General features: G+C 39.7%; 1 protein-coding gene across 2 annotated transcripts in view; it reads left to right on the plus strand.

The window, feature by feature from the left end:
- Positions 1-2,743: 2,743 nt before the first annotated feature.
- The window catches only part of ano8b (anoctamin 8b), a 35,892-nt gene continuing 11,723 nt past the window's right edge, over positions 2,744-26,912 (plus strand). For both annotated transcript variants that reach the window (XM_053634187.1, XM_053634188.1), the window contains exons 1-3: positions 2,744-3,911; positions 21,605-21,715; positions 21,872-22,004. In XM_053634187.1, the coding sequence (XP_053490162.1) occupies positions 3,782-3,911; positions 21,605-21,715; positions 21,872-22,004 (374 nt within the window). In that variant the 5' untranslated portion in view covers positions 2,744-3,781. The remainder of the gene's footprint in view (positions 3,912-21,604; positions 21,716-21,871; positions 22,005-26,912) is intronic.

Raw genomic sequence — 26,912 nt, forward strand, 5'->3', positions numbered from 1 at the left:
ACATCAGTCTGGGAAGGGTTACAAAGCTATTTCAGAGGCTCTGGGACTCCAAAGAATCACAGTGAGAGTCATTATCTCCAAATGGAAAAACTTGGCACAGTAGTGAACCTTCCCAGAAGTGTCGACCTTCCAAAATTCCTCCAAGAGCACAGCAATGACTCATCCAGGAAATCACAAAAGAGCCAAGGACAACATCAAAGGATCTACAGGCCTCTCTTGCATGAAACATCTGCTCTCTACAATGAAAAATGAAAATCCTAAAGGAGAATGTCTGATCTTTAGTCCATAAGTTGAAACTCAAGCGCAACTGGATTATGCAGCAAGACAATGATCCAAAGCACAGGAGTAAGTCCTAGTCCTAGAAGTAAGTGAAAGACTGATCTCCAGTTATCGGAAGAATTTGGTTGCAGTTATTGCTACTAAAGGTGGCACAACCAGATTTTAAGTTTAAGGGGGCAATTCTTTTTTCACATGAGTGATAGGTGTTGGATCACTTTATTTGCTTCAGTAAAAAAATAAAAACTGTATTGTGTTTACTCAGGTTGCCCTTGATTCATGTTGTATTTCATTTGAAGATCTAAAACTATTTCTTATGGGATATATGCAAAAACAGAAGAAATCAGGATGGGGGCAAATACTTTTTCATAGCACTGTAATATCCATTATTTTTTAAAGCATATATTCTGTAACTGATAATGAAACTCTGCTACCTTAGGATCTCAGACAACATGATTTACATTCGAATCATAGACAAAATATTAATCTCTGAGGATATTTTTTGTGCTGATAAATAAACCATACAGCTCTTTATCATCTGTCTCAGTCTGCCTTTCATTAGCACCACCATTTTACTGAATGCACCTGCTGAGAGTAATGAGTCACACAAGTTTTAGTGTTTTGCTATGAAATTATGCCAGTGCTTTCTGATTTGATTAAATGACCTAAAAGTGGTCGGGGGAAAAACACGAACCAAACCACTGCAATGCGATACCACAGGGAGTGGTAACATGATTGGCTTTATATTTATAGTCTACAACCCCAGTTCCAAAAAAGTTGAGATGCTGTGTAAAATGTAAATAAAAACAGAATGCAATGATATCTATGTGAGCAGAGTATTTTTGTGAAATTTTTTAAACAAAAGATCAAAACGTTAAACAATAAAGACAATTTTTCACAGCCTTCTTTGCTCATATTTACCAAGGGTGACAATATTAGTAGAGGACACTGTATATATTTTCATGCCATTCATATGTCATATGTTAAAATGTGTTTATAGATTCAGACTCACTTGCTCATTTATAATTTAAGTGCACACTCACAATGCTGTATTCAGCCTCTTGGATACCGAGAAACTGAATTCCTTCAGAGAATGTCATATTGACTTTTACTGAGGATAACATTCTTAACTCATGGTTGTGTAGTATATAGTACCTTTTATATGATTCAGAAATGGCATGTATGAGTAATGTTACCTATGGGATCAATATGACGTGGCTATATACAACCCCAATTCCAAAAAAGTTGGGACACTGTGTAAAATGTAAATAAATGTAAATAAAAACAGAATGCAATGATTTGCAAATCTCATAAACCCATATGTTATTCACACTAGAACATGGAAAACATCGAATGTTTAAACTGAGGAAATGTACCATTTTAATAAAAAAAATAATGTAATTTTGGCTGCAACACGTCTCAAAAAAGTTGGGACGGGGCAACAAAAGGCTGGAAAAGTAAGTGCTACTAAAAAGAAACAGCTGGAGGTTAATTGGGAACAGGTCAGTAACATGATTGGGTATAAAAATAGTATCTTAGAGAGGCAGAGTCTTTCAGAAGTAAAGATGGGCAGAGGTTCACCAATCTGAGAAAAACTGCATCTACAATTTGTGGAACAATTTCAGAATAATGTTCCTCAAGGTAAAATTGTGAAGACTATGAATATCTCATCATCTACAGTGCATAATATCATCAAAACATTCCAAGAATCTGGAAAAATCACAAGGGTGAAAATCAATAATGCATGCCTGTGATCTTCGGGTCCTCAGGCATGATTCTGTAATGGAAACCACTGCATGGGCTCAGAAACACCTCCAGAACTCATTGTCTGTGAACACAGTTCGCCGTGCCATCCACACATGCTGGTTAAAGCTCTATCATGCAAAGAAGAAGCCATATGTGAACATGATCCAGAAACACCACTGTCTTCTCTGGGCCAAAGCTCATTTAAAATGGACTGAGGCAAAGAGAGGGACCATCCAGCTTTTTATCAGCACTCAGTTCAAAAGCCTGCATCTCTGATGGTATGGGGTGCATTAGTGCCTATGGAATGGGCAGCTTGCACATCTGGAAAGGTATATACAGGTTTTATAGCAACATCTGCTTCCATCCAGATTCCATCCCATCTTTACTCCTGAGAGACTCTGCCTCTCTAGATCATGTTATTGACCTGCTGCCAATTAACCTAATTAGTTACAAAATATTCCTCCAGCTGTTTCTTTTTAGGAACACTTACTTTTTCAGCCTTTTGTTGCCCCATCCCAACTTTTTTGAGACCTGTTACTGCCACCAAATTCAAAATGACTATTTTTTTTCTCAAAATGGTACATTTCCTCAGTTTAAACATTTGATATGTTTTCTGTGTTCTATTGTGAATAACATATGGGTTTATGAGATTTGCAAATCATTGCATTGTTTTTATTTACATTTTATACCGTGTCCCAACTTTTTTGGAATTGGGGTTGTATATCAAAATACTATACTGAATTGCATTATTTAATGCTCCTGTGTGGGAGTAAGTTAGGGGAAACTTGAGAGACTTGGCTTTAGCTCCCTTGATCGGGGTGTGTGTGTGTGTGTGTGTTTGTATTTGTATGTGTGTGTTTCTATATCTTGGTGCTGACCAAATGTCTGCCACACGGATGAGAATGTCTGACAGTTTTGGCCTTGTGTGGACATTTTACTGGTTCCACAAGACAAAAAAATGCTATTATTATTGTTGTTGTTATTGTTGTTGTTGTGGTGGTTTTTAGTAGTAGTAGTATTTTTATTGTTGTTATTGTTATTATTAGTAGTAGTATTGTTATTGTTGTTGTTATTATTAGTAGTAGGCTATTTTTATTGTTGTTATTAGTAGTGTTTTTGTTGTTTTTATTGTTGTTGTTATTAGTAGTATTTTTTGTTGTCGTTATTATTAGTAGTAGTATTGTTATTGTTGTTGTTATTATTAGTAGTAGGCTGTTTTTATTGTTCTTATTAGTAGTATTTTGTTGTTGTTTTTATTAGTAGTATTTTTTGTTGTTGTTATTATTAGTAGTAGTATTTTGTTGTTGTTATATGTTTGTTTGTTCGTTTACAGAAAGCCTTTATTTGTGTCCTTTTGGTGGGTGAGGTTAGGGTTAGATTTAGATATAGGCATAAAATGAATTAGCTGCGTTAATAACTACGTGAGTGGAAGGTCCTCAAAAGGAGAGGAAGACAAAGGTGTGTGTGTGTGAGAGAGAGAGAGAGAGAGAGAGAGAGAGAGAGAGAGACGATGTGTCATTTCGCTCCTTTGTCCCTCCTCCATAGTAAAGCCTGTGTTGATCAGAAAGCGGCGGATCTGCACTCATAACCCCTACAAAGCAGGATGACCCACAACCGTCCCTTCACGCTCCTTTTCACTTAACCCCCGGTAACCGATCCGAACCGGCACTCGCTGCATGTTTCTGCAGACTAGGACACTGCACCCCCTCCCCTCTCCTCTGGAATAAAAGCTCCAACAGTCAGTCCCCGCTTCAGCAGCATGCCCGACGCTGCGTCCGCCAGTAACGGCGCCGATCCTGACGGCTCGCGCCACCGCCACCGCGCGCAAGCAGAAACGGAAAAGCCGGAGCAAAGCGCCTCGTGCCAGCCAACGTCTTCTGGCGTTTTAGGTGAGTTTTTTTCCGCCTTCCTTTTCGCACGTACGAGACGAACAAACTTGAAGAGACAGCGCAAATGGAGGCGAAAGGCGAGCGCTCGGGACAGGTGGATGTGACAGGAGGACGTCATGAGCCGCCCGGAACAATGCGCGTGTGCTTTTGTCTCGGTGTTTGAATCGCAGGAGAGTCGCGCGAGAATCAGCGACTGCAGGCGGCTCGGGCCTGGAAGGTCATACGCTGTATTGTATGTCAACATTACGCTAAATTCAGCGTTCTGATAGAGAAGGGGAGGCAGCGTTCCGGCCAGCGGGCCACGAGATCGCCCACATTCCCCGCGGAGCGATATTGCTGGCTCTCTGTCAGGCTTTGTGCTGTTCCGGTAGTTCGGGGTTGTGTTTTCACTATCCTGTTGCCGTGCAGTTCTTTAGCCACATGCAGGATGTTGGCTCGTGCGGGCTCGTGCATGAAGCTACTTTCCTTGATGTGGTGGTGATGTCACGCTCGGGTCTGTTTTTCAGCTTCATCACTTATACGTTTCTGGTCTACAGCCACATCTCTGCCTTTGAAACGTGTTACTTCAGCGGTTTTGTTCGTCTGTTCGGGCCGCATCCTTCACCCCTTCCAATGCGGTGCAGTGTGATGCAGTCAACTATAAGACATAAAATGTGTATGTTATATACAGTTTACAGAAGGTACCTTGTGTAGACATTGTACACAGCGGACAGGACAATCAGTGCACCACATTAAAGGGTCCGTAAGCAACTCTGGTTGCATTTGATGTCATCAGTGTTTTGTGGTATGAAATAATCTTCCATCACTGCTACAGTTTGATTTTAGTTTGGGTTTTGATACAGCAGTGGCATGGCCTATGTCAACAACTGATGTTAGCTAGACTGTCAAATTACACAACAGTTTTCTTGGCAATACAGCAATGAACCAGGATTTGAAATGTTGTCCTACTCACCCATATCTTGAGAAATGGTTTTCCGAAGGGTATAAGCTACATGCATTATATCCTCAAGAGTAAAAAAAACACATTTTTGTTTGTTTGTTAATTGTATAGATGGTTTTCATTTCTAATTTACATTTATTCATATACAGCCACTTCATCTCACAACATACTCTCTTAGGTTTAATCTGGATCCACTCAGCATTCTTTGGTTTGTCCGTGCATGGAAACCCTTAAAGCTTCGATGTGGAATCCTGCAAGAGTGGGGTTTCCTTTCATTTAGGAAGCCAAGAACTCATCCATCCATCCATCCATCCATCTTCTATACCGCTTTGTCCTTTTCAGGGTCATAGGGAAACCTGGAGTCTATCCCAGGGAGCATCGGGCACAAGGCGGGGTACACCCTGGACAGGGTGCCAATCCATCGCAGGGCACACTCACATACACACTCACACACCCATTCATACACTACGGACACTTTGGACACGCCAATCAGCCTACCATGCATGTCTTTGGATTGGGGGAGGAAACCGGAGTACCCGGAGGAAACCCTGCAGCACGGGGAGAACATGCAAACTCCGCACACACAGGGTCAAGGTGGGACTCGAACCCCCGACCCTGGAGGTGTGAGGCGAACGTGCTAACCACTAAGCGCAAGAATGCATCAAAACGTTATTTTTTTCCCTAAGTGTGTATAGTTATGAGTATTACTAAAAAACAGAAAAGGTATAAATTGGCTAATATATGAGCTAAATTAGCTAATGAAGTGAAACTGTTCAACATTTTATTACTTTCTTTCTTCTATTCTTTCATTCATTCACCAGACCATTGCTTCATATAAATCGCTGAAACAAGACTGAGTACTTAGGTACTTTGTCACACCTCGGTTTTTCTGTAAACTCTCCTTATTTACATAAGTATTTATTGGCAATATTAAGTTCTCTGGGGTTAAATCTACCATGGCTGACTTGGCACAGAGTTGAAAAAAGCCATGTTTAAATCCTATGCAGTGTCTTATTCACAGCCTCTGTGTTGACCGATGTTCTTGGATTTAAGGAAAAGGTCTCCACAGACCACTTTTAATGAGCAGAATTAGTGTAATCATTTATAAACATATAATATATATGTATAGGTACAGGGAAGTTGTATTGGGTCTGTGCTGACAAAGGTCAGGGCCTGAGACAAAAACTCAACATACACAGGGTTGTTTTAATCAGTCCATGCAGGATTTCACTGAGTTTTTTTTTGTGTGTGTGTGTGATTGTTGCAGCCAAAAATGCTTTAGCGATGCATCCTGCAGATTTTTTTGTCATTTTTTTGCGTAAACTACTTGAATTTGTGAAATTGCAATCGCACAAAATTTCTTGCATGGTCTTTCGACGTGATGGTTGTTGGTAATTGAGACCTTTTAGCTGCTTGACGCACGGGAATCGAAGAGGGCTTCGGCTGAATTCGTGTTGTGATGATGTCACATGACGCGTCCCGGGGCCAAACCTGCAGAAAATCTGTGGTAATTTAGAAAAATTGCAAGCTCCTCCCAATATTACAGAGTTTGCTTGATTTTGCGTTCATTTCTGCGATCGCAAAATCCTGGAGGGAGTGCAGGACAGTGGACAGCACAGGGGACAGTTTTCTCCCACCACCATTAGGAATGATAACTAAAAGTGTATTCTGAAAATCGCAATTTAATTCTAAATCTAAAGAAAGCATTGAAAATACCCCTGCATATGCCATGTTACTTTTTCGTTATGTTAAACTTCAGTTATAATCATTTTCTCCTCTTACCTGTCTGTGCTGATGTAAACCCATTTTTCTAGTTTGTAGGTGCAGAAAATAAATGCGCCTTCACTCACTGAATCTCATTTTTCTTTGTCTCAGCAATGTGAAATCATTACACCATATTTTCCCTTTCTTCCATTTTCCCTTTAGGATTTCTGTATAACTCAATAATTCCGAATATGGTGATAGATATGGGTGTTGTGCTGTTATCAAATAAGCTTGGATTCAGTTAGATTATTCTTTCTTTTTTACATATTTGCTTTGCTTATGAGACACCGTGTCCATTTCCAGTTTGTGTTCTGTCAGTCATATTCACCACCTGCTATTAGTTTAGCTTGGTTTTCTGAAACTTAAGACTGAAAAACGTTTCCATAGAGACTCCCCAATGCAGTTTAGTCTGGAAACCTTGAGTACACATTTCTTACACACTCACAGTAACAAAACTTTAGGTTATTTACTTATTATAATATTTGTTTTCAGTATTCTCTTGATTTAAACATATCCATGGCTGGATGTCTAGACCTTTAAGAGTAAAATAAAAATCATAGTTGTAAAGTTGAAGTTTTTAGAAGCTCTGCCAAATGCACATTTGACATATGCACATTTTTGTTGTTAACTGCTTCGCTGCCTAGATGATAGTTATCTGGCTAGATATATGTCAAGCATTTAGAGAAAGTGTGCTGAAACACAGTTTCTATCCTCATCTCTCTTGGTACTACACTCAAGGTCATATATGAAGCACAATTACACCAGCTCCTAGTATTTGACACCATTTAGATAGCGCTAAGTGAGAGGTCACTGGAACAAATGAAAATGTTAAAGAAACATTAACTAATAAGTTTCTTCCCTCACCAAAATGGTATGTAATTACGTGCCTTAATTGCCCTTTTCTGAGAGGGAAGCTGATTTCAAGTACACATCCCTCATTTTTTTTCTGGTGAATCCTTTACAAACAAAGACGTGACAAGGTCAAACTTTTCAGCATCTTCAGGAAAGGTGCATATAACAAATCATACCTGACCTACTTGGTTTGAGAGGGAAATCAGTGGCATTATGACTTAGGCATACTCCAATTCCCACTGCTACTTGGTGGCCAAGCTACTGGTTGGGAGGGATGGCATACTGTCTCCCCTGTCAATCGTGGGCATTTGAGATCTAATGTATGAGGAAGAGGGCAGATAGTGCTTTCTTCTGCGTGGGTTGCTCTGTCCTGTGATGCAGCATGATGAACAGTTATAAAAGATCTGAGTGGCTGGCTTTACGTGTCTTTGCCTTCACCCTCCCATACGCTAGAGGAGAGCTGGCTGATTGGTGAGAATTGGCAGGTGACCAAATTGGGGAGAAAATGACCTTTAAATTGTGAGGGTTTTATCAGTTAATTCTGTAATTTGAAGATATTAAGCCATAAAGATTTGACCCATAATACTATCAAAGCACATAAAGCTTTTTGACTTAAAAAAATTCTATTTTGTTGTAAACCCTCTCACATATATTCATTGGTAGAATGAATATATTCATTGGTAAAATAAAACAGATAGTTACTGTGTTACATGAATATATGGTTAAAACTTTTATTTTGTTTTTTTCTTAAAACCAAATTGTTTTTTTATAAATGTTATTGGCAGAAAAGTGTAAAATCAAACCTACTCTCACTTCCTGAGTACAATCTGTTTCTGATCGTCCTCCATGCGGTATCTTTTTATTTAAATATATATAATATACAGTATCTCACAAAATTGAGTACACCCCTCACATTTTTGTAAATATTTGATTATATCTTTTCATGTGACAACACTGAAGAAATGACACATTGCTACAATGTAAAGTAGTGAGTGTACAGCTTGTGTAACAGTGTAAATGTGCTGTCCCCTCAAAATAACTCAACACACAGCCATTAATGTTTAAACTGCTGGCAACAAAAGTCAGTACACCCCTAAGTGAAAATGTCCAAATTGGGCCCAAAGTGTCAATATGTTGTGTGGCCACCATTATTTTGCAGCACTGCCTTAACTCTCTTGGGCATGGAGTTCACCAGAGCTTCACAAGTTGCCACTGGAGTCCTCTTCCACTCCTCCATGACGACATCATGGAGCTGGTGGATGTTAGAGAACTTGTGCTCCTCCACCTTCCATTTGAGGATGCCCCACAGATGCTCAATAGGGTTTAGTCCATCACCTTCACTCTCAGCTTCTTTTGCAAGGCATTGGTCGTCTTGGAGGTGTGTTTGGGGTCATTATCATGCTGGAATACTGCCCTGCGGCCCAGTCTCCGAAGGGAGGGATCATGCTCTGCTTCAGTATGTCACACTACATGTTGGCATTCATGGTTCCCTCAATGAACTGTACCTCCCCAGTGCCGGCAGCACTCATGCAGCCCCAGACCTTGACACTACCACCACCATGCTTGACTGTAGGCAAGACACACTTGTCTTTGTACTCCTCACCTGGTTGCCGCCACACACGCTTGACACCATCTGAATGAAATAAGTTTATCTTGGTCTCATCAGACCACAGGACATGGTTCCAGTAAATCCATGTCCTTAGTCTGCTTGTCTTCAGCAAACTGTCTGCAGGCTTTCTTGTGCATCATCTTTAGAAGAGGCTTCCTTCTGGGACGACAGCCATGCAGACCAATTTGATTGGCACTGACGGGCTAACCCCCCACCCCTTCAATCTCTGCAGCAATGCTGACAGCACTCATACGTCTATTTCCCAAAGACAACCTCAGGATATGACGCTGAGCACGTGCACTCAACTTCTTTGGTCGACCATGGCACGGCCTGTATTGAGTGGAACCTGTCCTGTTAAACCGCTGTGTGGTCTTGGCCACCGTGCTGCAGCTCAGTGTCAGGGTCTGGGCAATCTTCTTATAGCCTAGGCCATCTTTATGTAGAGCAACAATACTTTTTTTCAGATCCTCAGAGAGTTCTTTGCCAAGATGTGCCATGTTGAACTTCCAATGACCAGTATGAGGGAGTGTGAGAGTGATGACACCAAATTTAACACACCTGCTCCCCATTCACACCTGAGACCTTGTAACACTAACAAGTCACATGACACCGGGGAGGGAAAATGGCTAATTGGGCCTAATTTGGATATTTTCACTTAGGGGTGTACTCACTTTTGTTGCCAGAGGTTTAGACATTAATGGCTGTGTGTTGAGTTATTTTGAGGGGACAGCAAATTTACACTGTTACACAAGCTGTACACTCACTTCTTTACATTGAAGCAAAGTGTCATTTCTTCAGTGTTGTCACATGAAAATATATAATCAAATATTTACAAAAATGTGAGGGGTGTACTCACTTTTGTGAGATACTGTATATACAGTGCCCTCCACTAATATTAGCACGCTTGGTAAATATGAGCAAAGAAGGCTGTGATAAATTGTCTTTATTGTTTAACCTTTTGGAAATGCCCATTTCCACCATCAGGGCAACAATTAAGAAGTTCCAGTCTATTTGAAATGTTATGAATCAACCTGGAACAGGACGTGTGTCTATATTGTCTCAACGCACTGTGAAGAGGATGGTTCGAGTGTCCAAAAAATCTCCAAGGATCACAGCTGAAGAATTGCAGGAGTTAGTTGCATCTTGGGGTCAGAAAGTCTCCAAAACTACAATCCGAAGTCACCTACATCACTACAAGTTGTTTGGAAGGGTTTCAAGAAAAAAACCTCTACTCGCATCCAAAAACAAACTTGAGCATCTTCAATTTGCCAGACACTACTGGAACTTAAGATGGGATCGGGTTCTATGGTCAAGATAGAGCTTTTTGGCAATAAACACCAGAGGTGATTTTGGAGCACACAGTGCAGTAGCCATATGGAAAAGTACGTCATGCCCACGGTTAAATATGGTGGTGGCTCTTCAATGTTTTGGGGCTGTTTTTCTGCCAGAGGACCTGAATATTTTGTTAGAGTCCATGATGCCATGTATCCTATCAAATATCAGATATTAAGTGAAAACCTGACTGCCTCTGCCAGAAAGCTAACAATGGGCCATGGTTGGATCTTCCAGCAGGACAGTGATCCAAAACATACATCAAAATCAACACAAAAATGTTTTACTGACCACAAAATCAAGGTCATGTCATGGCCATCCCAGTCCCCTGACGAAACCCATAGAAAACCTGTGGGGTGAACTGAAGAGTACACCAGCATGGACCTTGAATTTTGAAGGATCTGGAGAGATTCTGTATGGAGGAATGGTCTCAAGTCCCTTGCCATGTATTCTCCAACCTCATCAGGCATTATATCTATGAGAGCAGAGTATTTTTGCGAATTTTCTTTTAACAAAAGATCAAAAGGTTCAACAATAAAGATAAATTTTCACATATTTACCAAGGGTGGCAATATTATTGGAGGGCACTGTATATATTTTCATGCCATTCATATGTCATATGTTAAAATGTGTTTATAGATTCAGGCTCACTCTCTCATTTATAATTTAAGTGCACACTCACAATGCTGTATTCAGCCTCTTGGATACCGAGGAACTGAATTCCTTCAGAGAATGTCATATCGACTTTTACTGAGGATAACATTCTTAACTCATGGTTGTGTAGTATATAGTACCTTTTATATGATTCAGAAATGGCATGTATGAGCAATGTTACTTATGGGATCAATAAGACTTGGCTATATACAACCCTAATTCCAAAAAAAGTTGGGACGCTGTTAAATGTAAATAAAAACAGAATGCAATGATTTGCAAATCTCATAAACCCATATGTTATTCACAATAGAACATAGAAATCATATCAATTGTTTAAACTGAGGAAATGTACCATTTTAAGAAAAAAATAAGGTAATTTTGAATTTAATGGCCGCAACACATCCAAAAAAGTTGGGACGGGGCAACAAAAGGCTGGAAAAGTAAGTGTTAGTAAAAAGAAATAGCTGGAGGAACATTTTACAACTAATTATGTTAATTGGCAGCAGGTCAGTAACATGTTTGGGTATAAAAAGAGTATCTTATAGAGGCAGAGTCTCTCAGAAGTAAAGATGGGATGGAATCTGGATGGAAGCATATGTTGCACTAAAACCTGTACATACCTTTCAGCATTGATGGTGCCTTCCCAGATGTGCAAGCTGCCCATTCCATGGGCACTAATGCACCCCATACCATCAGAGATGCAGGCTTTTGAACTGAGCGCTGATAAAAAGCTGGTCTGACCACACAACAATTTTCCACTTTGCCTCGGTCCATTTTAAATGAGCTTTGGCCCAGAGAAGATGGCAGCGTTTCTGGATCATGTTCACATATGGCTTCTTCTTTGCATGATAGAGCTTTAACCAGCATGTGTGGATGGCACGGCGAACTGTGTTCACAGACAATGAGTTCTGGAGGTGTTTCTGAGCCCATGCAGTGATTTCCATTACAGAATCCTGCCTGTTTTTAATGCAGTGCTGCCTGAGGACCCGAAGATCACGGGCATGCAATATTGATTCTCAGTATTGATTGCACAGAGATTTCTCCAGATTCTCAGAATCTTTTGATGATATTATGTACTGTAGATGATGAGATATTCATAGTGTTCACAATTTTACCTTGAGGAACATTATTCTGAAATTGTTCCACAAATTGTAAACGCAGTTTTTCTCAGATTGGTGAACCTCTGCCCATCTTTACTTCTGAAAGACTCTGCCTCTCTAACAACTCTTTTCATACCCAATCATGTTACTGATCTGTTGCCAATTAACCTCCAGCTGTTTCTTTTTAGTAACACTTACTTTTCCAGCCTTTTCTTGCCCCATCCCAAATTTTTTGATGAGACGTGCTGTGGCCATCAAATTCAAAATTACCTTTTTTTTTTTTCCTTGAAATGGTCAATTTCCTCAGTTTAAACATTTGACATGTTTTCTATGTGCTATTGTGAATAACATGGGTTTATGAGATTTTGCAAATCATTGCATTCTGTTTTTATTTACATTTATTTACACAGCGTCCCAACTTTTTTGGAATTGGGGTTGTATTAAAAGAACAGATAAGGAAACAATGACTAGGCTAACTATAGTAGTAACATGACATATTTGGAGTCTGTTTACATGTTGCTTCCTCATCCATATACTTGAATAGTGATCATGTGCTAATTTTAAGGACTCTTAGACACACCACTGTAGCAACACTTTTTCTCGGACATTTATTCCTGCTATGTGTCTAGATGTTTTTGTCTTGAGAGTAATGTGTGTACAATTGATTCACAAGTTCAAAAGTTTTTATCATTTTCTTTGAAGGAAAAAGTCTTTCTGAGTAGGTAATTCGGTGAACGCTGAATAACCCCTCACCTTTCTGCTTTTTAAACAAATTTCCAGCTCCAGCTGGCCAAACGAATGAGCCGCTCTGGCTGCCCGCAATGTGACGTGTCCTATTACTGTAGGCTGTTCTTGGCGCATTAGCTCATCATGCTCACCTGTCATTTCAGTTCTTTTTCTACATAACACAAAAGACTTCCTCTCAACAGTACAACAGAGGTCAAGTGCATTTGTTTTATGATTTTTAACTAGAAAATGGCCTGTTTAGGCAGCATAAACACTTGGATGTGTTCCCAAACACACGCCTTTGTTGAATGTGTGGCTAAAATGGGCTAAAGCAGGTACGTAGAAAAAACAAACACAGTGGCAGAAGGCTCTCCATAAGTGGTACATGGGTTTAAATGAGTTGACTATGTAGTGCCTGAAGTCATTACTGCTCTAGATTTTATATTTAGGTTTGTTTTTTTGCTAAACTTGTTTCTTTTGAAAAGGGAGGAAACAGATACTCAAACGCAAACAAAATGCATAAGCCAAACGATGGTGTACCACAGACTTTTTAAATATCCCCAAAACATTATAATTTATTATCAGAGTATGGCCAGAGTTCTTCAAACAAAGCTAAAAACTTTTAGCATTTCTAAAAAAAATACATAAAAAAATATCATCCTGCTATCTCACAGCATCTGCTGTCGGTGTGCCATCTGTTATTTACTTCTTTGTATTGTGCCTTGTTGATGCAGTAGCCTTCAATTTTTATAAAGTTTTTATTCATTGTAGTAGTTGTTGTTGTTGTTGCTGTTGTTAGTATTATTAGTAGTATTATTAGCAGTATTAGTATTATCCTAAGTCTTTCCTGGAACGCTTCCATGGCGAAGCACCATATCTCTTCAAGCTATGACTCATACATGGTCATACATTCAGTATAGTAGTGCTAACAAATGTCCACAATTGGCTAGGATCACACTGAATAGACAGGCAGAGAGGGGCTAAGCTATCCTGCACACTCACTGTGAACGAGGCCGATCGTCTTCTTGTTGATTTCTAGTGGCAGCTGGTTATGATGTGTCTTGGGGGACAGGGGACTTTTGAGAAATTTAAAAATGTAGTACTCTATCAATAATAGCGAATAAAAAGCTTTGTTACAATAGATGTTACAATAGAGAACAGAGCAGCTGGAAACTGACAGATGAAAAGTTGTTTTTTTTATTCTATATTTTACAGCACATGGGGCGCACGGTGGCTTAGTGGTTAGCACGTTCGCCTCACACCTCCAGGGTCGGGGGTTAGATTCCGCCCTGTGTGTCCGGAGTTTGCATGTTTTCCCCGTGCCGTGGGGGTTTCCTCCAGGTACCCCGGTTTCCTCCCCCAGTCCAAAGACATGCATGGTAGGCTGATTGGCATGTCCAAAGTGTCCGTAGTGTATGAATGGGTGTGTGAATGTGTATGTGATTGTGCCCTGTGATGGATGGGCACACTGTCCAGGGTGTACCCCGCCTTGTGCCCGATGCTCCCTGGGATAGGCTCCAGGTTTCCCCGTGACCCTGAAGGAAGGATAAGCGGTATGGAAGATGGATGGATGGATGGACTTTAGCACATTGGATTTAAAACACTTATTGGTCATTTTAGCAGGAGCACTTACAGGTACAGGTGGTTTCATAGGTATACAATTACTGAAAGCAGGCTGTATGTTGTTATGTGCAATTTGCCGACTCTTTTCTATCAGTGGAGAAGGGACCATGATAGAACCATTGCTGACCAAAAATCATTTAGGTGGTTTAAAATTCTCAGCAGTGACATTGAGATGCTAATGGGGTCATGTTGGTCCCAGTGCTTTTTATAGCACTTCAGTGTCACTGCTGGGTTCAGATATTCTTAAAAAAAAAAAAAAAAAAGACAGCAATTACCACAAATGGCATAGTTTCCAGCTATATACCTAAAACATGGACCAACAAGGTTGTTGTGCCTAATAAAGTGGCCAGTAAGAATACATAATGTGTAAAACAGTTGCTGACTGCAAATGTGATAAAAACTGACCAACACCTCTGTTGTGGTTTTACTCAGCCTTTATTTCAGCATGTAGGTTGAAACCAATGTGTTATCCGAGTAGTCAAATTTGCTGGCTAGTGAAAAGGCTTTGTTGATATTTCAGCATTTTTACTGTATTTGACTGTGTTTGCGAGTAACTTGTGAAAGTTATAGGGGAAGAACACAGGGATAGTACTTGCAGACAAATAACCCAATTTCTGGGGGAGGGGAAGGGTTTCATAACATTTTCTCCTTATTTTATAGCCAAAACGGAGAATTTCGAGGGGGTTTTCTGATTAAAAAATGCTAATCAGTTACCGATGCTGGTCTTTAGAATGGAAAACTAGGTAAGAAATTTGTTGGAAAAATGTTCCCTGTGGAGATCCTGGCAGTCCTTAGCCTTGGCTTGAAAGTAAACTGCTTTGAATGAGAATACCTTCCTGTTAGTGGAAAAGGAAATGCCAGTTCTGGCATGACTGCACAAATTTAGACTACTTCTGGTACTGAAATTCAAGTAGCTCTACTATCTTGCGAAAATTAACATCTGCTAAGGTTTAAATGCCTTCATCAGATTAATGAATTCCATATTGAAGGTACAATGTAAATGACTGATGCGTTGTGAGAGGTGGTACGTTTTGGTGAGAAAGCTCTGGTGTTGAATATGTATCTGATGCCACTCTTTAGATCTGGGGTGTAATGATGAGGTTTGATTTTGAAGAATACGTTTTAACAGTCTCTCAGCTTCTTTGTTTTTCATATTTTTCCAATACTATAGTATCCTAGGCACATCAGCTTCCACCCACTTATGACACTGAAGCCACCCAGAGTGCTTTGGCATACTGCATTTGCATGCTGCAAATGATGATGTCTTGTGAGTTGTAAACAGGTCCTTGTCTGTTGAGGTTTATAGAATACTTGTGTTTCCATGTAAATGTGTGAGGGTGCTGTATATGGACGTCCACATAGGTGTCTGTCTTCATGTAATACGTCACAAATAAGTCTCGTTTTACTTCAGAATGAATACTACTTACTTCCAAGTTCTAAACCACTAATACCCCACTAAGTAAACAATAATACACTACGGGGCCACGTGATGCAGCCCAAGACGAAGTTATTGGGTATTTTCCTAGAACAGTCCCAATGGATTTTATTTCTCTCACACCATAGCAATTTGTCAGTGCCAGTTTTTATTTATTAAAGAACAGCATATCACATTTTTTATCTGTTTAGAGCTACATTACATATATGCTGTGGAACTTCTGTGAGTTAGTTCTTGTCACCAATTATGTTATAATAGCACCTGCTTCTCGTTTTTGCTCTATCTTGAAGGCAATAAGACAAATATGCAGCTTGGCATTGTTACTGAGAAACTGCAAAGCACTTGAAGTAACTTTTTTTCTCTCTCTCTTCAAAAAGTGCTGTGGGGAAAATAGAAATCTTGCATGATCACTTATAAACCAAGAAAACATTTCTGAAGCTTTTTTTTTACTTATCTGTATTAAGCAGAATAAAGCAGTTCATGTACTCAAGGACTTCACTTTAACTTATGTTTAAATCCACAGTCGTAGCAATCACAGAATGATGGATGCCTTAGTTTTTTAAATGGAGTTGCTGTGGTTTACATCACCTACACTGTGAATATTATTTACTGGGAATCCATTAGAAGAAAAAAAGAAAGTAAAGTGTGCAATCCTGCAGGATTTAATTGGCTATTATTATGACAGCTACAGCTGGTAGAAAGCCTCTCGTTTTATATTCACATATGCCACAGTATTATGATCGTAGTTTCCTGTAAATACTTCCAGCATCCAGTGATTGCCTTGTGACCCAAATATGAAATACAGGGGGGGGAAATCTGATGGATGCTCGCTCATGCTGTTCATTTATAGCTGTCCTATGCAAAAAGTTTATCATAGAGGAGTCATTTGATTACAGACATCATAAGAGACTAACAGCATTAACAAAGTTAAACTGATATCACTTTCAAAAAGGGGTGGGTACGTGCCCAGTGTCCCCGGCCTATGGAAGACGGAAAGTACTGGATGTAATTAGGGAACATTTTTATTGTTTTTCACTTTCTCGTTTCAAATTTTATTTACACTTGAGTTGTTATTATTCTGCAACCCTTTAAAAAACCTGCTGAAGAAGGGTCACAGTGTTTCTGGGTGCACAGCCGATTTTGGATACACCTTCAAATCTCAACCACCAAAACACTTTTAGCTTTTGTGAGGACGACACATTAGGACGTCAGTACACCAATGCACACCACTAACCCATAAACCCCCTTTCTGTAGAACTGCACTTCTGAGTAGCACACAAGTCTGCGGTCACATATATCTGAGGAATGAATACCAATGTGTGCTACTTTACATATGTAGCACTTAACCAGTTATTCAGCTGAGTTTTTGTACACGACAATGCAACTGCATTTATATCATCATCAGAAAATAATAGTGTAGACTATTTATTGACCAGACATAATTGTGTAAAGCAAGTGTGACACACTCTGGAACAGATGTCGCTATATTAATTTCTCATTTCTGTAGTTTTGTGTTGTTGGTTGTTTTTTTGGTTTTTTTGCCACTTCACCCATGCTGTGTTCACAACAGCCATGTATTTACATGTTAGCTGGAAAGTTGCTATTATTTGTTGTTAGGTTGCCTTCTGAAGTTGCGGTTTACATTCATTTATGGATTGCAAAATTTAGCACCAAAATATTTAAAATATGCTAAAAGAATTGAATGTCTATGTAAATGAATGGAGAAGTGTAGGACTTGGAAACAGTCTAGATCTAATTGGAAAAGTTTACAGATATGGATCAGTATCATGAGGCACTTATAGCACATACTGTAACATTTTATTTGCCTTATAACTGATATTAGCACAGCATGAGTCTTTTATCTATAGGCTTAACGGTTTACCCTCTAAATGCCCTTGCTTTTAATAAAGCACTCATTTAGAGTCCCTTTAGGATCTCGGGAGCTTGCGTGGTAACAGGCCCTTTTAAACAAAGACATGGGTTTTTGAACTGAAACTTTCCTGATTTACTTGTCAAGCTGTACCTTTTTTTAATGTCTGTGGCATTGTTGATTAAACTGTAATAAATCATAAGAAACCATGGCAGTGTAAAAGCAAAAAAAAAAAGTCAAAAATAAAAAATGGCCTATGTTATTTTGCAGCCCTCATGTCATGGCTTACCCAACCAAGTGAACAATACGGTATAGGGAAGAACAAAATAGCCAAATTTGCTGAGAGAACTGATGAACTGATGTGTTGATGAGTCAGCACTGGCAGAAATGGCAGACATATCTTGCTGTGAAAGCAGGGTTACAGCTCTAGGGAAGAAACAAAACAATGTGCAATTAAAATTTTTTTTGGAGAAAGCATCTGGTGGGCAAACATTACAGAGGGCTGTAAGTTGTATTAGATAGTCAGTGGCATAATAAAATACCACCCCTGCAGCACCAAATGTTACCCTCGATTTATAAATAGAATGCAATGAACATCTAATACTAGTACCTCCCAGGAAACAAACCAAGGGAGAACTAAGTGATGACAGTTTAATTTGACAGAAGATACCTACAGCAGTGAGTTATGGGAGAGATGATGATATTATATGGCCTGCAGAGTTATTTTGTCCTTACCTAAGACAGATGGGCAGTTTGTGTCACGCCAAAGATTCAGAAAACGTCTAAAAGAAAAAAAACACAAACAATACATTGAGCATCCTAAATGGTCGTTTGATTTGTACCTCTTTTACTGCTTTTTTTTTTTTTACCTCTTTTTACCTCTTTTACCCTTACTGCTTCTATCTAGAACCCAATAATAGAGGGTTTCCCTTTCACAAAAAAGTTCAATATTAGAAACGTTACAGATCCACGGCTCTCTCCTGAGCTGATTCGTTTATAAGCTCAATCTCCAAATGCCTCAAGAAGAAAATGTCAAAGTTCTTGCCCAGCAAAATAGTCAATCTTTCTGCATGTTAGTAGGAAATGTCAATATCCATTGCAATAGCTATAAGATGATATTCATCTCCAGTGCTGTGTTTGTCATGAAACCTGTGTGAAGATTATGAATCATGCTTTTTGTGCTTACTTCTTTTGGGAATTAAATAATAACATCATTTTTGCACCAGATGGCTGTTTATGAAATCCGGTGGTCTCTGTAGCGTGAGAATGAGCATCTGTAGGAGCCTGCATCTGAGTGAGTGAGCAGAAAGCCACTGCAGTCCTGCAGGTAGTTTTATTAGAGTCATAGTGCACTAAGCTTTGACAAAACCCCTTTCTGCCCTGCTGTTTGTGCTACTGTGTGATAATGAGATAAAGCTATATGCAGCAATTATGGGGTCCAAGCGATGAAGCGGCCCCTTTTTTTTTTTTTTTTTTGCAACAATTCGCATGTTTAGATGTGTTTACCAGTCTCTGCCAACTGCATTGTGTATGTGAGTTATATTTTGTCATGATCAAAACGTTCCAGAGTTCCTGCTGATGTGCCTAAAATACCTGGTATATATAGAGGTATAATATTTTTTTTAAATACCTCTAGTCTGCCTAAGTATCTGTGATTTTGACATCGTTGTTGCTTCATTGTTTTAAACTAAGTAAAAGCTATTACTATTTTAAGAAACTGACACAGTATCACGAATGCTTCGATGTAATGCAATCAGCAAAATACTGCACAAATTCTTTAGTGGACATCAACTCAAGACACAAAAGCATTGCATAGATCCAACCAACTTCCATCCAGCTTCTGGTTACATGGCTGTTAGGGATAAAATGACATGAAATGTGTTGGGTAGAGAGCACGACTGATATACCAAGTATCAAAACACACATGAGATGAACGAGATATGGACTCGCTTCCTGTTAAGGACATTGTTTCTTTTATGCCTCCTGGGAATATGATGTGAAATTGTGTAGTTGAAGAGCGGAAAAGACCAAACAACAACATTTACAACCTTTAATTGCCAGGTTTGGATGAGTCTGTGCACAATGTAGCCTCAGATTCCTGTTCTTGGCTGACAGCAGTGGAACCCAGTGTGATACAGTTGTAGAGCATCCTCAGGGTTTCACATAAGAGTGGTTATTTGACTTACTAAAACTTTCCCGTCAGCTGGAATCAGTCTGACCATTCTGCTCTGACCTCTCTCATCAACAAGGTTTTTTCCGCCCACAGAGCTGGATTTATTCTTTTTTTCTTGAGATTGTTGTGCGTGGAAATCTCAGGAGATCAGCATTTTCTGAAATGCTCAAACCAGCTCATCTGGCACCAACAACTATGCTATAGTCAAAACCACTGCGAGCACATTCTCCCTTCATTCTAACGTTTGAAGCGGACCTATTATGGTTTTGAAACGTTCCTAATTTTGTTTTAAAGGTCTCATACAATAGATTTACACACATCCAAGGTCAAAAAACACTTTAATGTGCTCATAATTTAAACTGCAGCATTACCTGTTTTCCCCTCAGTGTCAAAAACGACTCGTTCAATGATCCGTTCTAAAGGATTCATTCTAAACTCCTCCTTTCAGAGAGCATACTCTGCTCTGATTGGTCAGTTGTCCCACTCTGTTGTGATTGATCTACCGCTGTCAGCGTTTCAAAAAGGAAACGCCCACTACCATAACGAGTTTCAGCTCAGTCTGTTCGCGAGCAGCCGAAGACCAGAGGCAGGGCTTTTTGGTTTGTACAGGAAGTAAGTCTGGAATTACTAACGACTCGTTTCAGCTGTTCAGAATCAGTTCCTTCTTTTAGGAGCCAATAAACACGTTTGTTTTTCTTGCCCAAAATAGTTTTTTCACCCACTAGCTAACTCGCCCCTATCACACAACAACTACCATGTGGGGAAGGTGGGGCAAGCATCTGGGTCCTCCAAGACATCTTTGCTGCTCTGCTACTCATGCAGCATCCCAGGGTGGTGTATCTGCCCTGTTCTGCATACACGAGCTTACAGACGTCCACGATTGGCTCGTGTTGCACTGATTGGAAGAGAGAGAGAGTAAGCCATCCCTCCCATCCAGAGACCGCAGCTAGTTTTGCTCTCTTGACTCCCAGCCAGATGGCTGTGGCATCGTCAGGATTTGAACTTGCAATTTCCCAACAACACTTTTTTCTGTTGCACCTCTCAAAGAAGCTCCTGACCTTGATTGGATAGTTGCATGAATGAGTAGGTGTATAGCTGTACCTAATAAAGTGAGCAGTGAGTGTATTTCTGAGATAAAACTATTCCAATTCAGAATTTTCTCACGCTGCTCAACTATTTTTATTTTTTTTCCAGCATGGAGTTGCTCAATGCAAAAGGTGCTTTTCACACTTCTCTGCTACGTGCTAATCTGTAACAGTTTACTCATCCACCTACCACATTGCAGTGTTAACAGTGAGGCATACGTGCTAAAATGTCCTATATATGATATAATACTAATGTCCCAAATACCAAGTGCAAATAGATTTTCTGTCTCTCACAAGGCAGGTCTTATACACATACAGAATAAAGTGTAGCCATGATTCTGTGAACAGAGAAGTTAAGCCATGTCTAGTCTTCTCATGTTGCAGGGGAAACATGGGTGACATTTAAACTTGACAAAGAGAAATGGGAGAGACGGTGTGTGCCTCACAGTGTGTGTTTCTGTCCATGGCAACATGGCAAGGTCACTGACATTCTCAATCTCTCTCTCTCTCTCTCTCTCTCTGGCTCATAGATAAACTGTTTGGAAAGAGGCTGCTGCAGGCTGGGAGATACATCATGTCCCATAAATCCTGGATGAAGACGGTGCCCACAGAGAACTGTGACGTACTCATGACTTTTGCAGGTCCTCCTCATCCTCTTCTCTCTCTCTCTCTCTCTCTCTCTCTCTCTCTCTCTCTCTCCTCACTGATTAATTGAATCTACATTATCAGGTGTATCATAATAAATAGTAATCCTGGGTTTTATATATTTATTTATTTATTTATTTATTGTTTTGCAGACACCACAGATGACCACACATTACTGTGGCTGCTGAATCATATACGCCTTGGCATCCCAGAACTTATCATCCAGATACGACACCACAAACACACAAGAGTCTATGCGTTCTTCGTCACAGCAACATATGAAAAGTAAGGCTGGATTTACTTACGTGTGTGTGTGTGTGTTGTTAAACAAGAATTCAGCAGTGCAGAGGTATGCACTCTGGCGACTTGGGTGTATCCTGGCAACTCGGGTTTTCGTGACAGCGGTGACTTATGATTGACAGTTGGGTGTCTCAGAGAAACTAATTATTTTCTTATTTGAACTACAACTCCAATTCCGAAAAAGTTGGTACAGTGTGGAAAACGGTAATAAAAACAAAGAGGAGTGATTTGCAAATGTAGTTTGATTTGTATTTAAATAAAAAACGTATAAAGACAAGGTATTTGATGTTTTACCTAATCAACTGCATAGATTTTTGAAGATAAATGTTTATTTTGAAATGATGCATGCAGCACGTTCCAAAAAGTTGGGACAGGGGCAATTTAGGACTAATAGCGATGTGACAAGTTGAAATAAGAAGGTGATGTGAAACAGGTGAGGAAATCATCTAATCATAGTATATAAGGAGCCTCCAAAAAAGGCCTAGTCCTTCAAGAGTAAGGATGGGTCGAGGCTCGCCAATCTGCCAACAGATGTGTCAGTGAATAATCCAACACTTTAAGAACAACATTCCCCAAAGACAAATCGGTAGGATTTTGGTCATTTCACCTTCTACGGTGCACAATATAATTAAAAGATTCAAGGAATCTGGTCAAATCTCGATGCGTAAAGGGCAAAGCCGAAAACCACTTCTGAATGCGTGTGATCTCCGATCCCTCAGACGTCACTGTCTTAAAAACCGTCATGAGTCTGTAATGGATATCCTGACATGGGCTCAGGAATACTTTGGTAAACCTTTGTCAGTCAACACCATTCGCCGCTGTATCCACAGATGCAAGTTAAGGCTTTACTATGCAAAGCAGAAGCCATACATCAACACTGTCCAGAAGCACTTCTCTGGGCTCGGTCTCATTTGAGATGAACAGTAGCACAGAGGAATTGTGTTTTGTGGTCCAACGAGAGAACATTTCAAATAGTTTTTGGACAAAACAGCCGTCGTGTTCTCCGGGCCAAAGAGGAAAAGGACCATCTAAGCTGTTATCAGCGTCAGTGTCCATGGCATGAGGGCACCATTAATGCAGAAAGATATGTACACATTTTGGACCAGCATGTGCTGCCAGCCAAAGCAGGACAACACCAAACCACATTCTGCCTGCATTACAAGCACATGGTTGCATAAGCAGAGAGTGCGGGTGCTAGCATGGCCTGCCTGCAGTCCTGACCTGTCTCCGATTGAGAATGTCAGTTGCACAGCTGAAGAAATGCATAATGGATAAATGGGGGGAAATTCCACTTGGTAAATTTAACCAACTGGTGTCTTCAGCGCCCGAACACTTAATAAGTATTATTAAAAGAAAAGGTGATGTTACACAGTGGTAAACAGTCGACTGTCCCAACTTGTTTGGAGTGTGTTGCAGTCATCAGATTTGAAATGAGTGTTATTTTCTGAACAGTGTGCTAAATAACGGCATGGTGTCTAGTTTTAAACAATGTGGAGCAAGGCTACATCTTTATCAGGGAAGATGTGTGTTGGCATTTCAGACTGGTGGTCATGTGGAATAAATGAATGAATGAATGATTTTTTATTTTTAAAAAAATCTGTAACAATTCCTTTACACATGACCTTTATAGCTTTCTTCATCTGTCCTTAAGTGTGGCTTTGATGCTTGGCAGGTTCTATCATTGCCACTACAGTATGTTACTCTCACATATCAGAATCACACTGAGCTACAAAGTCAGTTGTCATGATGTTCTCAGGTAAGTCAGCCCAACCTTATGTCAACAAAAATCTGTCACTTGACTTGGGTGTTATAGCAGGTCAACAGCAAAACTGACGAAAGCGGTGATCATGACTGCTAGGGCCATTAAAGATACAGTTGACACTCTTATTCAAAGTGAATTACAAAAAGTGCAAACAGTTCAAGGTGCACTGATACAAAGCATCTTGCGAAGTTGCAAGGATTCATAATCTGAAAGACAAAACAAGTCAAGTCATGTACAGTGCCCTCCACTAATATTGGCACCCTTGGTAAATATGAGCAATAAAATTGTTTTTATTGTTTAACCTTTTGATCTTTTGTTTTAAAAAAGTCACAAAAATACTCTGCTCTCGTGGATATCAAACAATTGCAAACACAACACGGGTTTGTAAAAAACAAAATTTGTTAAGTATAGGTGTGCAACAATTATTGGCACCCCTATGAATTCATATGAGAAAAATGTATTTGAAGTATATTCCCTTTGATATTTAAAAAAAAAAAAAAAAATTAGTACACCTGGGTGACTAGGAAAAAGAAATTGTTCAACCATGACTTCCTGTTTCACAGGGGTATAAATATGAGGAAACATATAGGCCAAATTCCCAGGGTGATTCTCATTTCTTATTTGTGCATCCTCATTTCCTTTCCTTGCACCTTAGCTCCTCCCCGATTGGGATGTGAGAGAAGGATGCATGGATGAGATGTGAGGAGAGAAGAATTGAAGAATTGAAGCAGGTCAAACGGAATATCCTCGCTCTTTCAAGCGTCACTTCAAAGTGACGTCAATTAATGATGACCATACTCAGCTGGACGACCTCACTGCGCTGGCTGGATCTGCCGTTATGCTTATGTTTTTGATGTGCCGTTATGTTGTTGAAGCTTGGTTAATAGCAACGTTCTTAATAAAGCAAAATGCACTGATAGTATGTGAAATGTCTGGGTTATTCAACAATGAATTAATGAACAATACATAAATTAGTGCACCTTTTGTGCAGCTTTGCCTATCCAAACATGCAAGGATCAGTTAAATACAATACTCATTTTAAGCATATTATTTAATTATATTCCACACAAAATTCCAAAACATCATCAAAGGACTTTTGTTTGAGATTGTGGCAGCTGTAAAGGAGGAGGGGAATTTATACGTGTGTCAGGTTTTTGACAAGAAACACTTCTGCATAGGGTACACCGGTGTATCCTCGCTCCTAGCTCCTCTGGAAGCTTCCTCATTCCTCGTTCTTCGCAGTGCAATTAGAGAATTGATATGTTCTTCAAGATGGTTGATTTAGATCAATTTCTGGGAAGGAAACGAGGAAGCATCAATTTGAGTGTTATTCATTCATTACAATGGGTTAGACCAAGGAATGTATCTGTGATGTGCTGAAAAATGTTGTTGAGCTTCACAAAACGTGAAGTGTCTATAAGAAAATAGCACAAGCATTGAAAATGCCCATTTCCACCATCACGGCAATAATTAAGAAGTTCCAGTCAACTGGAAATGTTATGAATCAACCTGGAACAGGACGTGTGTCTATATTGTCTCAACGCACTGTGAAGAGGATGGTTCAAGTGGCCAAAAAATCTCCAAGGATCACAGCTGGAGAATTGCAGAAGTTAGCTGCGTCTTGGAGTCAGAAAGTCTCCAAAATTACAATCCGAAGTCACCTACATCATCACAAGTTGTTTGGAAGGGTTTCAAGAAAAAAGCCTCTACTCTCATTCAAAAACAAACTCAAGCGTCTTCAGTTTGCCAGACACTACTGGAACTTCAAATGGGATCGGGTTATATGTTCAGATGAAACCAAAATAGAGCTGTTTAGCAATAAACACCAGAGGTGGTTTTGGTGCACACAGAGAGGTAGCCATATGGAAAAGTACCTCATGCCCACGGTTAAATATGGTGGTGGCTCTTTAATGTTTTGGGGCTGTTTCTCTGCCAGAGGACCTGGACATTTTGTTAGGATACATGGCATCATGGACTCCATCAAATATCAACAGATATTAAATGAAAACCTGACTGCCTCTGCCAGAAAGCTTAAAATGCGTTGTGGTTGGATCTTCCAGCAGGACAATGATCCAAAACATACATCAAAATCAACAAAAAATGTTTTACTGACCACAAAATCAAGGTCCTGCCATGGCCATCCCAGTCCCCTGACTTGAAACCTATAGAAAACTTGTGGGGTGAACTGAAGAGGAGAGTCCACCAGTGTGGACCTCAAAATCTGAAGGATCTGGAGAGATTCTGTATGGAGGAATGGCATCAGATCTCTTGCCATGCATTCTCCAACCTCATCAGGCGTTATAGGAGAAGACTCAGAGCAGTTATCTTGGCAAAGGGAGATAACACAAAGTATTGACTTAAAGGGTGCCAATAATTGTTACATACCTATATTTAACAATGATTTTTTTGGATAAACCTATGTTGTTGTTTGCAATTGTTTGATATCCATGAGAGCAGAGTATTTCTGTTAATCTTTTTAACAAAAGATCAAAAGGTTAAACAATAAAGAAATTTTTCACATCCTCCTTTGCTCATATTTACCAAGGGTGCCAATATTAGTGGAGGGCACTGTAGATCTTTATTGTTGAACCCACCTGGACAAGAGACAAATGCTGGTTTGTAAAATTGCTAGAGTTATAACGGTGGAATGGTAAATACATAAATAATAATGCAATACCTTACAAATGAATAAATAATACAATGCAGTGCGAATGCAAAGAAAGTAAGGTGTTGTAAGTAAGAAACTGCCAGAAGAGAGAGTTTTCTAAACCTTTGTGTTAGGAATAGTTGTAGGCTGTTCCGAGTGAAAAGCTAGGTTCATTCCACCACTCAGGAGCCAGGATGCTAAAACAGTGAGATTTTGCATTATGAGCATGTTTAGACATTAAGAGAAGAACATACCAAAGACCCTGAAGGTGGCCAGAGATGGCATGCAGGGGTATAGATAATGTGGTGCAGAACTCAACACAAGGTTCTTGAATTTGATTCCTGCAACAGGAAGCAAATATAATGACCTCAGTAGTGGGAGGTAACGTGAGATAACTTATTTGATCTAATAGACAATATGAGTTAGAATCTCAAGATCACGTTGGACATATTCTAAACCTGGAATTGTGTCCTTATGTCTCAGG

Source organism: Ictalurus furcatus, chromosome 10 (assembly GCF_023375685.1).
Source record: "Ictalurus furcatus strain D&B chromosome 10, Billie_1.0, whole genome shotgun sequence".
Taxonomy (NCBI): Eukaryota; Metazoa; Chordata; class Actinopteri; order Siluriformes; family Ictaluridae; genus Ictalurus; species Ictalurus furcatus.